The sequence below is a fragment of the Mus pahari genome, chromosome 2 (assembly GCF_900095145.1).
Source record: "Mus pahari chromosome 2, PAHARI_EIJ_v1.1, whole genome shotgun sequence".
NCBI classification, from domain to species: Eukaryota; Metazoa; Chordata; class Mammalia; order Rodentia; family Muridae; genus Mus; species Mus pahari.
The window spans coordinates 58,879,764-58,890,989 of record NC_034591.1 but is presented as its reverse complement, the minus strand read 5'-3'; the positions used below and the strand labels follow the sequence as shown (position 1 = coordinate 58,890,989).

General features: G+C 48.7%; 1 protein-coding gene across 2 annotated transcripts in view; it reads left to right on the top strand.

Annotated features, from left to right (window-relative positions):
- The window catches only part of Dennd2a (DENN domain containing 2A), a 95,693-nt gene that overhangs the window by 63,091 nt on the left and 21,376 nt on the right, over positions 1 to 11,226 (top strand). For both annotated transcript variants that reach the window (XM_021190113.1, XM_021190112.1), the window contains exons 6-11: positions 597 to 690; positions 1,164 to 1,214; positions 2,463 to 2,650; positions 7,341 to 7,450; positions 8,334 to 8,403; positions 10,842 to 10,919. In XM_021190113.1, coding sequence (XP_021045772.1) covers positions 597 to 690; positions 1,164 to 1,214; positions 2,463 to 2,650; positions 7,341 to 7,450; positions 8,334 to 8,403; positions 10,842 to 10,919 — 591 coding nt within the window. The remainder of the gene's footprint in view (positions 1 to 596; positions 691 to 1,163; positions 1,215 to 2,462; positions 2,651 to 7,340; positions 7,451 to 8,333; positions 8,404 to 10,841; positions 10,920 to 11,226) is intronic.

Below are 11,226 nucleotides of genomic sequence, written 5' to 3'. Positions count from 1 at the left end.
GAGAGAGAGAGAGAGAGAGAGAGAGAGAGAGAGACAGAGAGAGACAGAGAGAGACAGAGAGAGACAGAGAGAGACAGAGAGAGACAGAGAGAGAGAGAGAATATGAACATGGACCCTTTTTAAGAGTAGCCTATGTTCTTGACCAATGACCCATCCCTCTACCCCTAGTTCTGGGGGCTGTTCAAACATTCTTTGGAATGGTTCCTACCAAAGTGACCCTGCCTGGGAATTACTGTCTTTTCCTTTTCTTCTTTTGTTTTGGGAGTAAATACCTAAGCCACGGTGACATCACAGTGTTAGAGCATCAGAAGGGGGAACTGAGTGATATACCGAGAGCCAAGGACACCCCCTTCCCCAGCGTCTCAGCCGGGGAGGGGTGCTTAGGCCTAGGCCTGGCTGGCCTCAGGGCAGTGGGGACAGCCTGCTTCAGTGTTTTGACAGTGTGGTTGGCAAGAATGCTCAGAAGACACGAGGCCGTGGAAGTGTGTCCCCTCCTCCCCTTTCCCTTAGTCATCCTGGGAAAGAAGGATCAACCTGGGCAGCCATGCACACCAGGGAAGGTAAGTAATGATGGCTTTTCTTCTGCTATCTGGCAGCTGGTATTGAGGATCAATGCCATTTATGAAGCCCGGAGAGGAAAGAAACGGGTGAAGAGGCTATCCCAGTCCACGGAGAGCAACTCAGGAAAAGGTAGGCTACTCTGGCCCACCCTGCTGGGGCCATCCTCCTCACTAGAATCGGGAGACGCCCCTCCTAGAGACCGCATCTTCCCTTGTTTTCCTCAGTTCGCCAAGGAGGAAGCAATGGCTGCTTCTTGTCTGCTCTTCTCTCTGGGACAGAGGGCCAGGAGCCAGCTCAGTGGCACATGCTCTGGCTCCCTCTGCCTTGCCTACCGTCAAGTCAGCTGAGGGCTGCACATCACCTGACTCTGGCAGCATCCTTCCTGGCTACAATAGAGGTCTCCTGCCTCTTGCTGTATGTAGTCTGCAGAAGGAGCTATCTTACCCAGAGTCTAATCGGTTTGCTAAGTCATTAAGTTGAGCAGAATTTGACTGACACTTTTTACTTAGTTGACAAAACACCACCTCTGGCTTAGAAGTTTGGGGGGTGTTTCCTGCACTGGGACTCACATCTGCCTCTTTCTTCCTTGTTCTTTGTTCCAGTGACAGATGAGAACAGTGAGTCTGACAGTGACACAGAGGAGAAGCTGAAAGGTGAGGAGAGCAGGTGTGTGAGGTGCCTGGGAGATGAGGAGAGCAGGTGTGTGAGCTGCCTGGGAGGTGAGGAGAGCAGGTGTGTGAGCTGCCTGGGAGGTGAGGAAAGCAGGTGTGTGAGCTGCCTGGGAGGTGAGGANAGCAGGTGTGTGAGCTGCCTGGGAGNTGAGGAAAGCAGGTGTGTGAGCTGCCTGGGAGGTGAGGAGAGCAGGTGTGTGAGCTGCCTGGGAGGTGAGGANAGCAGGTGTGTGAGCTGCCTGGGAGGTGAGGAGAGCAGGTGCATGAGCTGACTGGGCAGCTATAGACATGGCTCCTTTCTACAGCTGAGGGACAGACAAGGCCTGCTCAGGCTTGCCGATCAAGACACGAGTGTCAAGTGTGAGCAGAGGTGGGCCAGGCCCGTGCAGAGATCAGGTGCGACAGTACTGCAGCCACCTGTTCCTCCGCCCCTGACGATGTTAGGCACCACACTTGTTAGTGACTGTGTGAGCCGTAGGCAATCTCTTAAACTCTCAGAGCCTCTGGCGCCTTGCTTGCCTGATGAAGTTGGTAAAACAATTGGTGCCTGTGGGCCTGGCGTTCAGCAATCCTAGTCCAAGCCTGAGTCAATTTTTTTTTTTTTTTTTTTTTTGAGACTTCTCAGACCCCATGAGAGAACAGAGAGGGCAGCCCTGGGTGTTAAGTGAGGTGACAAGACTGGTCTACCTAATGGCTCCCCCCTCATTCATTCTGACTCCATCTCCTACGGGGCCAACCGCAGAGCAGCAAGGCCATTCCCACTGCAGAGAACTGACCGGAGCAGAGGTGGGAGGGGGGTCCTGAGGTAGCTGAGTCTCTGTTGTGCATCACACAGGATGTTTACAAAGCTCTCAGCTCTGAAAATCCCATGGTCTGTATATTGTAACATCACACAAAGTGAAGACACAACAGTGAACAAGGGGGAAGGTACCTACAGTCTCCACCCTAAAGGCCTATGGAGCTTCTGACTCAAGGCTTAGTTAACCCTGACCGGTCCTGAGCCTGGGTCCTGTGCCTTGCTTGGTTGCCAGGCCTGTAAGTGAATGGCACCCCTCCCACAAGTTTGGCAAGAGGCCAAAGAGTTTTCTACTAATTTGCTAGATGTGGAAAGACTCGGGGGATTAGACAATGTACTGAAGCTAGGAATTACATAAGCCGTTGAGTGCTGAGCAGTTCCACATTGACAAATGAGTCACAACAGGCCTGCCCGCGGCTTCTTTCTCTCTGCAGCTCACAGCCAGCGCCTGGTCAATGTGAAGTCTCGCCTGAAGCAGGCCCCTCGGTACTCATCGCTTGACCGGGATCTCATTGAGTACCAAGAGAGGCAACTCTTCGAGTACTTCGTGGTCGTGTCTCTGCATAAGAAGCAGGCAGGGGCTGCCTACGTGCCAGAGCTCACCCAGCAATTTCCTCTGAAGGTAGGGGAGACGGGTCCCTGGGGTCTACCCGGGGACTACCACATAATGGCCATCAGCTTGGGTTCAGGGAGGGGTGGCAGTCCATGAAAGGCTTAAGGTCTGAAACCTTCCAAGTGAGCCCCACGGAGTGTCTGCCAACATGAAAAAGCTAGTAATGGGAACTTGACAGACAGGGTCCAGGAAAACAGATTAAAGGATGCAAAAACAACAACAAAAGCAGGCAAAGATAATCCAAGTTGTGGTGGCATATTATCTGTAAGCTCAGCACTTAGGAGGGAGAGGGAGAGGCAGGTGGATCTTTGTGTGTTTGCGGTCAGCCTGGTCTACGTAGAGCGTTCCAGGACAGTCAGTGCTACACAGAGAAAAATAGAGAAACCCTATCCCTGATCCCACATAACTTGGGCAAGGTAGTGCACAGTTGTAGTCCTGGAAGGCAGAGAAAAAGGATCAGAATTTCAAGGCCATCTTCAAGGGTACATAGTGAGTTCAAGGCAGGCCTGGGATACATGAGACCGTATTTCAAAACAAACAACAAAACTAAACAAACGGAACTTCCTACATCCCTATGGTCATGGTGCTGATCATCTTTGTTGTTCCGCCCGCTGGCTCTTTATCCAGCCTGACTCAGCATTTTCTCCATAAGCCACACAACTCCTAAGTGCCATCGAATTCATGTTTGAGCTAAATCTTCTTTGCATGTATCCTGCTTCTCTATGTGGCCGGGGAAAGCCCTGCCGTATTGTGGCTTACACCACTGATAATTTCATGGCACCTAAAATAAAGGGTGCTTAATAAAGCCTGCACAATGTAGCCAGTGTTGTGGACTCCTGGGCTTCCACATCTGCATTAAAGAGTCTACTGTACTCTAATTCGGCCCAACCAGAACCTACATCCAGACATTTTATCAATATTCTGCTTGGTCTCAAAGTGATCAGGAAGATAAATAGAGCCGGGCGTGGTGGTGCACGCATTTAATCCCATCACTCGGGAGGCAGAGGCAGGTGAATTTCTGAGTTCGAGGCCAGCCTGGTCTATAAAGTGAGTTCCAGGACAGCCAGGGCCACACAGAGAAACCCTGTCTCGAAAGGGTTTCCTGCCCTTTCAGAAGGTATACAGAAGTATGCTAAAAGAATGAGTTTTTGCGCCAGAGCTGTCAGGAGATGGCATATGACAGTCATCGTACAACCCAGAGCTCCAGAGAAAGGGAGGAGTCGGAGCTCAGCTTGATTCATGCTGAGCTTTGTGGCTGTTATTTAAAGCAAGACCCTACAAGGCCTGGACCCTGTCTCCCTCCCTGCCTGCCTGCCTGCCTGCCTGTTTCCCTGCCTGCCTGTCTGACTGTCTCCCTGCCTGTCTGTCTGACTCCCTGCCTGTCTCCCTGCCTGCCTGCCTGTCTGTCTGTCTGTCTCCCTGTCTCCCTGCCTGCCTGTCTCCCTATCTACCTACCTGCCTACCTGCCTACCTGCCTGCCTGCCTGCCTGCTGCCTGTCTCCCTGTCTCCCTGCCTGCCTGTCTCCCTGTCTCCCTGCCTGCCTGTCTCCCTGTCTGTCTGCCTGCCTGTCTGCCTGTCTGTCTGCCTGCCTGCCTGTCTCCCTGACTGCTGCCTGTCTGCCTGTCTGTCTGTCTGCTTGCCTGTCTGTCTCCCCGCCTGCCTGCCTGCCTGCCTACCTGCTTGTGTCCTTCCCCAGCCAGCCTTCTTTTGTCATAAAGGGCTAGCTAGCACAGTCTTTAAGTTCTGAACAATGGTGTAAATGGAAGTAACCATGGGCACGTGCCCTCCATACAGGCACCTACCCTCTTCCTTCAACACCTTTAAGGAACACGCTCCTGAAACCCCCGGTGCATGGCTGTCTGGGTTCTGGGGTGTTGCCCACTGGATCCATGTGGGACAGGCTCATACAGCCCAGTTGAGAGCCCCAGTAGGCGCCAAGGCGTGAGGAGTGGCTTGTCATTCTGCATTGCCCTCAGGTCTCGGCACATTGCTGTGCACATGGTAACACTTAATTGGGGTTCCAGAACAAAGGCATTAAGTCATGAATTAATTACTGAGTCATTAGAGCTGCCTGGAGCCTTTAGACTCAGACTCCCACTAAAAAACCCCTTTTAGGGGATAGTTAAGTCACTATTGAAAACAGAGCTAATTCAGGAAGACATAATGAAAACAGTCACCCACGGTCTGCAAGAGCTCCCCACAGCTAACGCTGTTGTTTCTGCTTCTAGTCCTTCCTCATACTGTGTTTCCTCTATTGTTAGTCTGCAGTCGTAGCTATGGTTTTCATATCATGTTCCAGGCACAAACATGCTTATTTTAAAACACACTTAGTTCAAATTCTGAAGCATATTTTTTTTGAAGTTCTCTAGTGCCCCGGTATGTGGGGAGCCCTCCCTTGTTTAACTTGTCTTTCTCTGTTGGAAGTATATCTGGCTCCTAATATTTCTTATGTAAATCTGCTTTATTTTTTTTTTCATTCTGGATCATTCCAGGCCTCCTTATTTTGTTTTGTTTTGTTTAAGATTTATTAGTTTAAGTATGTGAGAATACTGTTACAGTCTTCAGACACACCAGAAGAGGGAGGGCATCAGATCCCATTCATGGTTGTGAGCTTCCATGTGGTTGCTGGGATTTGAACTCAGAACCTCTGGTAAAGCAAGCAGCCAGGGTTTGGTTTGGTTTGAGATTCTCTCTCTCTCTCTCTCTCTCTCTCTCTCTCTCTCTCTCTCTCTCTCTAGATTTTAATTGTTTATTTAATGTATATGATATTGTATATGAGTGTTCTGTCTGCATGTGTGCCTACATGCCAGAAGAGGGCATCAGATCCCAGTATAGATGGCTGTGAGCCACCATGTGGTTGGTAGGAATTGAACTCAGCAGACCGCTCTTAACAGCTGAGCCATCGCTCTAGCCCCAAGACAGAGTCTTCTATATAGCCCAGACTTGGACCTTTTTATTTAGATTTTTTTTTTAAGATTTATTTATTTACTATATGTAAGTACACTGTAGTTGTCTGTCTTCAGACACTCCAGAAGAGGAAATCAGATCTTGTTAAGGATGGTTGTGAGCCACCATGTGGTTGCTGGGATTTGAACTCCGGACCTTCAGAAGAGCAGTCGGGTGCCCTTATCTACTGAGCCATCTCACCAGCCCTTATTTAGATTTTTTTGATGATTTTGTTTTTTGGGGGTTTTTTTGGATAGTGCTTGTTTGCCTGGGTACATGTCTGCATGTTGAGACAGGATCTCTATTTCATCCTGATAACCTGAGACTCACCATGTAGACCAGGCTGGCCTCAAACTCAGAGCTCTTCCTTCTTCTCCAGTGATGAGATTAAAGGGGTGTACCACCATACCCAGACTTTTTATATGCTTTTAAGAAATGACTTTTATCCCACAGTCCAATAGACCCTTTATTCAAGGTTGGGAGTCCACATTGTCACACTAATAATATTCCATTAAGCCAGGTGTGGTTGCTCACACCTGTAATCCTAGCACTTGAGACTGAGGCAGGAAAGTCTTTGTGAGTTTAAAAACAGCCTGAACTACATACTGAGACCCTGGCTCAAAAAAAAGCAAAACAGAGGTCTGGAGAGATGGATCAGTGACTAAGAGCACTTACTACTCTTCCAGAGGTCCTTCATCCAGTTCGAACTGCTCCATGGAATGCAATGCCCTCTGACCTCCAAGGACACCTACACAAATGAAGTGCACATAACCACATCCAGGTGCACACACATATACATAAAAAGTAAATTAATAAATAATAAAAACAAGGGGGCTGGTGAGATGGCTCAGTGGTTAAGAGCACCAGCTGCTCTTCCGAAGGTCCTGAGTCCAAATCCTAGTAACCACATGGTGGCTCACAACCATCCATAATGTGATCTGACACCCTCTTCTGGAGTGTCTGAAGACAGCTACAGTGCAATTACATATAATAAATAAATAAGTAAATCTTAAAAAAAAAAAAAAAAAGAATAAAAACAAAACAAAAAAACCCACCTATAAAATGAAAACAGATTCCTATTGATGGATGCATGAGCACGCCCGGTCTTCATGGCATTAACTATAACTTCTAAATTAGACTTCAGTTGATCCTCCTCCTTCCCATCTGTACTGCCTGGGATTCTGTGCTGAGTGCTGGAGGCAGAGACACCAGCCGCCGTGGCCACCTTCCCTCCCCACTCTAAACTCACTGTGTGACCAGGACAAATCACTTACCATCATCACAGGGCATGTTTCCTTCCGAAATGAGAGTGTGGGCCTCCTGACATCTAAGCTCCCTTCCAGCTCCACATTCAGTGACGCCGTGGGACCGGTTGGTTTCGAGGTGCACTGTGATCTTGCTGTCCACAGTCACTGAGTATTACCGCCCTTGGCTATCAGAAGAGCTGATGGCCAACACACCTCCCAGATCCACAAGCGCCCTTTGGAAGGGACTGCCAAGGAGACTGGAAGCATGTATTCCAGAATATTAATCAGAACGTTTCTCTGAAGTATGTGATTGTCTGTCTCCTGATTGCCCTCTCAAACTACAGTTGGATTGCCTCCGGGAAAACAGCCCACAGATAGGCTTCAAACCCTTCCCCGGGAAGTGGCTGAATTGTAGTCATAGCCAGAGAAGGGTACCCAGAGACTTTACCTCTTTGTCCCTTATTGGGGTTTAGTCTGTGACCCTCTCCCATCTTTCTCTCTGCAGTTAGAAAAGTCATTCAAGTTCATGAGAGAGGCTGAGGACCAGCTGAAGGCTATCCCCCAGTTCTGCTTCCCTGATGCCAAGGACTGGGCTCCTGTCCAGGAGTTTACCAGGTAAGCGCTTCCAACAGCCCTGCCCACATCCCGAGTTTGAGAGTTGGATGTCGGAGGTCCAGAGGTTGTACCTCAGGAGTTAAGCAATCCTGATGGGTACCAGCCTGGAGATTTCCCCTGTGGGTTTTTAAAACTTCCCTGAGACAAAAGGTGCCCTTCTAAGTGGGCGTTTGTGAAGCCCCCACACAGCCTGGAGCTGTGTGTGCTTCAGACCTCCCGGATACAATCCTAACCTGGGAGAAGTTAGGAAAGCAGCCGGTCATCTGTCCTCACCCACACGGGGCTCGGGAAGCCTTCCAGTGGCTTCTCTAGACTCTGCTAGGATTGGGATCTGTTCACATTTCTGCTTTAGAGCCAGTGTTGGCCGTCAGCAGTCGCCCAACTCATTAGGCTCATATGCTGAGTACTTGAGACTCGCTGTGTCCTAAGAAGCTGGCCTGCAGTCTGAAAGGCAAGCCTCAGGGTGGCTGTGTGTGAACATTCCTGTGAGAGAACCACACTGCAGGCGTCCCGAGAAATGCCCAGACCTGTTCTCTCCTCAGCTGTTCACTCCTGAGCCACATCCTCCCCTTCCACGAATGGAGGCAAACAGCCATCCCTGGGCCCTCTCTGTAGTCACAGTAGTGAATAACAGCTGTGGCTAAGCCCTGGGGTACCTCAGGTGACAGAATTGTGGGGCAGTCATTTCCTCTCAGGACATTTTCAGTCCCCCTCCTTGACATTTACCTGGGTGACCCAAGTCTCAAAAAGAGATGGGCAGTCAGAACAAGGAGCCTGAGTGGCCTCTCCTGCCTTTCCCCCTTGCTTACTTCATCACTCCAGTAGGGGGTGTCCCTTTGGGGTTTGTCACGTTTTGTAACCTGTTTGTGTTTCTCAACCACAGTGAAACGTTCTCGTTTGTCTTAACTGGAGAAGATGGGAGCAGAAGGTTTGGTTACTGCCGAAGACTGCTGGTTAGTACTCTCTGCCTTTCACTCAGCCAGAGCTTCCCAGAGAGCCAGTTCCTTGACACTCAGATGTCACCTGTACAGCTGGAGAAGGAGCAGGTGGTGGCAGGTTAACCAGGGAGTTAAGAGCACAGATAAGGCTAGCCCTGGTAATGTGTACCTGCAAACCTAGTACCAAACAAGGGAAGAAGATGGGCAAGAGGCTTCTGAGTTCAGGGCTAACCTGTCTCAAATCACACGCACGCACGCGCACACACACACACACACACATACACACGCGTGCACATGCACACACACGTGTGCGCGCATACACACACGCGCGCGCGCGCACACACACACACAGATTGATTTGGAAATTTGGAAAGACACTGGGTTTCCTTAGATAGAAGTGATTATTTCCATCATTAGAAAACACTTCACTTGCCGGGCGTGGTGGCGCACGCCTTTAATCCCAGCACTCGGTAGGCAGAGGCAGGCGGATTTCTGAGTTTGAGGCCAGCCTGGTCTACAGAGTGAGTTCCAGGACAGCCAGAGCTATACAGAGAAACCTTATCTCAAAAAACCAAAAACCAAACAAACAAACAAAAAACAAAACAAAACACTTCACTGCCAAGTATTGTGGCGCACACCTTTAATCCTAGTACTCAGAAGGCAGACAGACAGGTGAATGAATCTAAGGCCAGCCTGGTCTACAGAGTGAGTTCCAGGACAGCCAGAGCTATACAGAGAAACCTTATCTCAAAAAACCAAAAACCAAACAAACAAACAAAAAACAAAACAAAACACTTCACTGCCAAGTATTGTGGCGCACACCTTTAATCCTAGTACTCAGAAGGCAGACAGACAGGTGAATGAATCTAAGGCCAGCCTGGTCTACAGAATGAGTTCCAGGACAGCCAAGGCTGTTACACAGAGAAACCTGTCTTGAAAAACCGAAATAAAAAGAAAACACTTCATTGATTTTTTTTTTTCCCAAATTAAAGATCTTTCTTTGCTCAAGCCAAATTTCCTTTGTAATAAAACATCACTCAACAGACCCTGATTGCTGAATAGGAACATATAGAATATTTGGTGAGAAGATTCAAATAATGTAAAAATATCCATTTTTAAAAATCAGAACCTGGTAGGGAGGGGCAGGGAGGGCTGACACAGGGGCTTAAAGCACTTCTTGTTTTGGGGGGGAAAAAAAAGAAAAAGAAAAAAAAAGAAAGAAGAAAAAACCAAACACCTGGGTTTGGATTCCAGCACGCACCTGGTGGTTCACAACCATCCACACCTACAGTTCCGGAGTATCCGACTTGCTCTTCTGACCTCTAAGGATGCCAGGCATAGAAATGTGTTTAAGGTCATCGGTGGCCCTGGTGTCTGTCTCCAGCCATTTCATGGAGGAGGGATGGGGGTGGCTACTGTGTGACACTTTAAATGTTAAATATTTATTGACTTGATGGATAAAAAGCAAGGATAACAACCAAAGAGAGTTAGTGGAGAGAAATCCCTGTTATAATGGTTGCTTTAAAGTATTGAGATTGACTGGTCCTTTTCCCTTAAAAATGACTTTAAAGTGATTTTCCAGAAAGGTCTTCAGAAATAAGTTCTCATTTAGGGTACTGATTATGATATTATGATATCCCGTCTCAAACAATTGGCAGGAGGGGCTACGGGGAAGCAGGGAAACAGGCCTTCTGACCTTGCAGTCCTCAGACCACATTCGGCACCCATGCATTTAAACCCTTGACCTGGGGCCTCCCAAAGAATACAAGTAGGGCAGGCTAGATGTCTCAGGAGTATAGGTCCTTGCTGCCAAGGCTGAGGACCTGAGTTTGATTCTCAGGACCCACAGGGGCTGAAGATACAGCTTAGGGGCTTAGAGCACTTGTGACTTTTGCAAAGAGCCTGGATTTGGTACCCAGAATGCACCTGAAGGCTCACAGGCGTCCATAACTCCGGCTCCAGAGTGTCTGACTTGCTCTGGGAAAGAGAGAACTGACCTGCAAGTTGTCCTCTGACCTCCACATATGTGCTGTGGTATACATGTACACACCCACACAAATATAAGTAAGTACGTAAATAAGTAAATGGCATAAGCATTTTTTTTAAAGATTTATTTATTTACTATATGTAAGTACACTGTAGCTGTCTTCAGACACTCCAGAAGAGGAAATCAGATCTTGTTAAGGATGGTTGTGAGCCACCATGTGGTTGCTGGGATTTGAACTCTGCATCTTCGGAAGAGCAGTCGGGTGCTCTTACCCACTGAGCCATCTCACCAGCCCGGCATAAGCATTTTTAAAGTGATCTAACAGACTTCTGAGTGGTAAAATGGGGTGATGGCAAGTGCCTGGCTTACTGAGTGTTCCACAACTGACAGGTTAGCTCCGGGGCATTGGGGTTCCACCTTCCTGGACCTTAACTCTCATGATATCCTTCTGTTCTCTCCCAAACAGCCTGGGGGCAAAGGGAAGAGGCTTCCTGAGGTTTATTGCATTGTGAGCCGCCTGGGATGCTTCAGCCTCTTTTCAAAGGTGAGCGCTTGCCCAGAGAGAGGGTGGGAGACAGGGCAAACCCTGAGAGACCCAGGGAGCAGCACCCATCTGCAGCAGCACCCCATCTGCTGCTTTTTTTTTTTTTTTTAAGATTATGTATACACTGCATGCATGCAGGCCAGAAGAGGGCACCAGACCTCCTTATAGCGAGAATTATGAGCTACCATGTGGTTGCTGGGATTTGAACTCAGAACCTCTGGAAGAGCAGCCAGGGCTCTTAACCTCTGAGCCATCTCTCCAGCTCCATCTGTTGCTTTCTTTCTTTTTTACATTTTATCATCTCTGT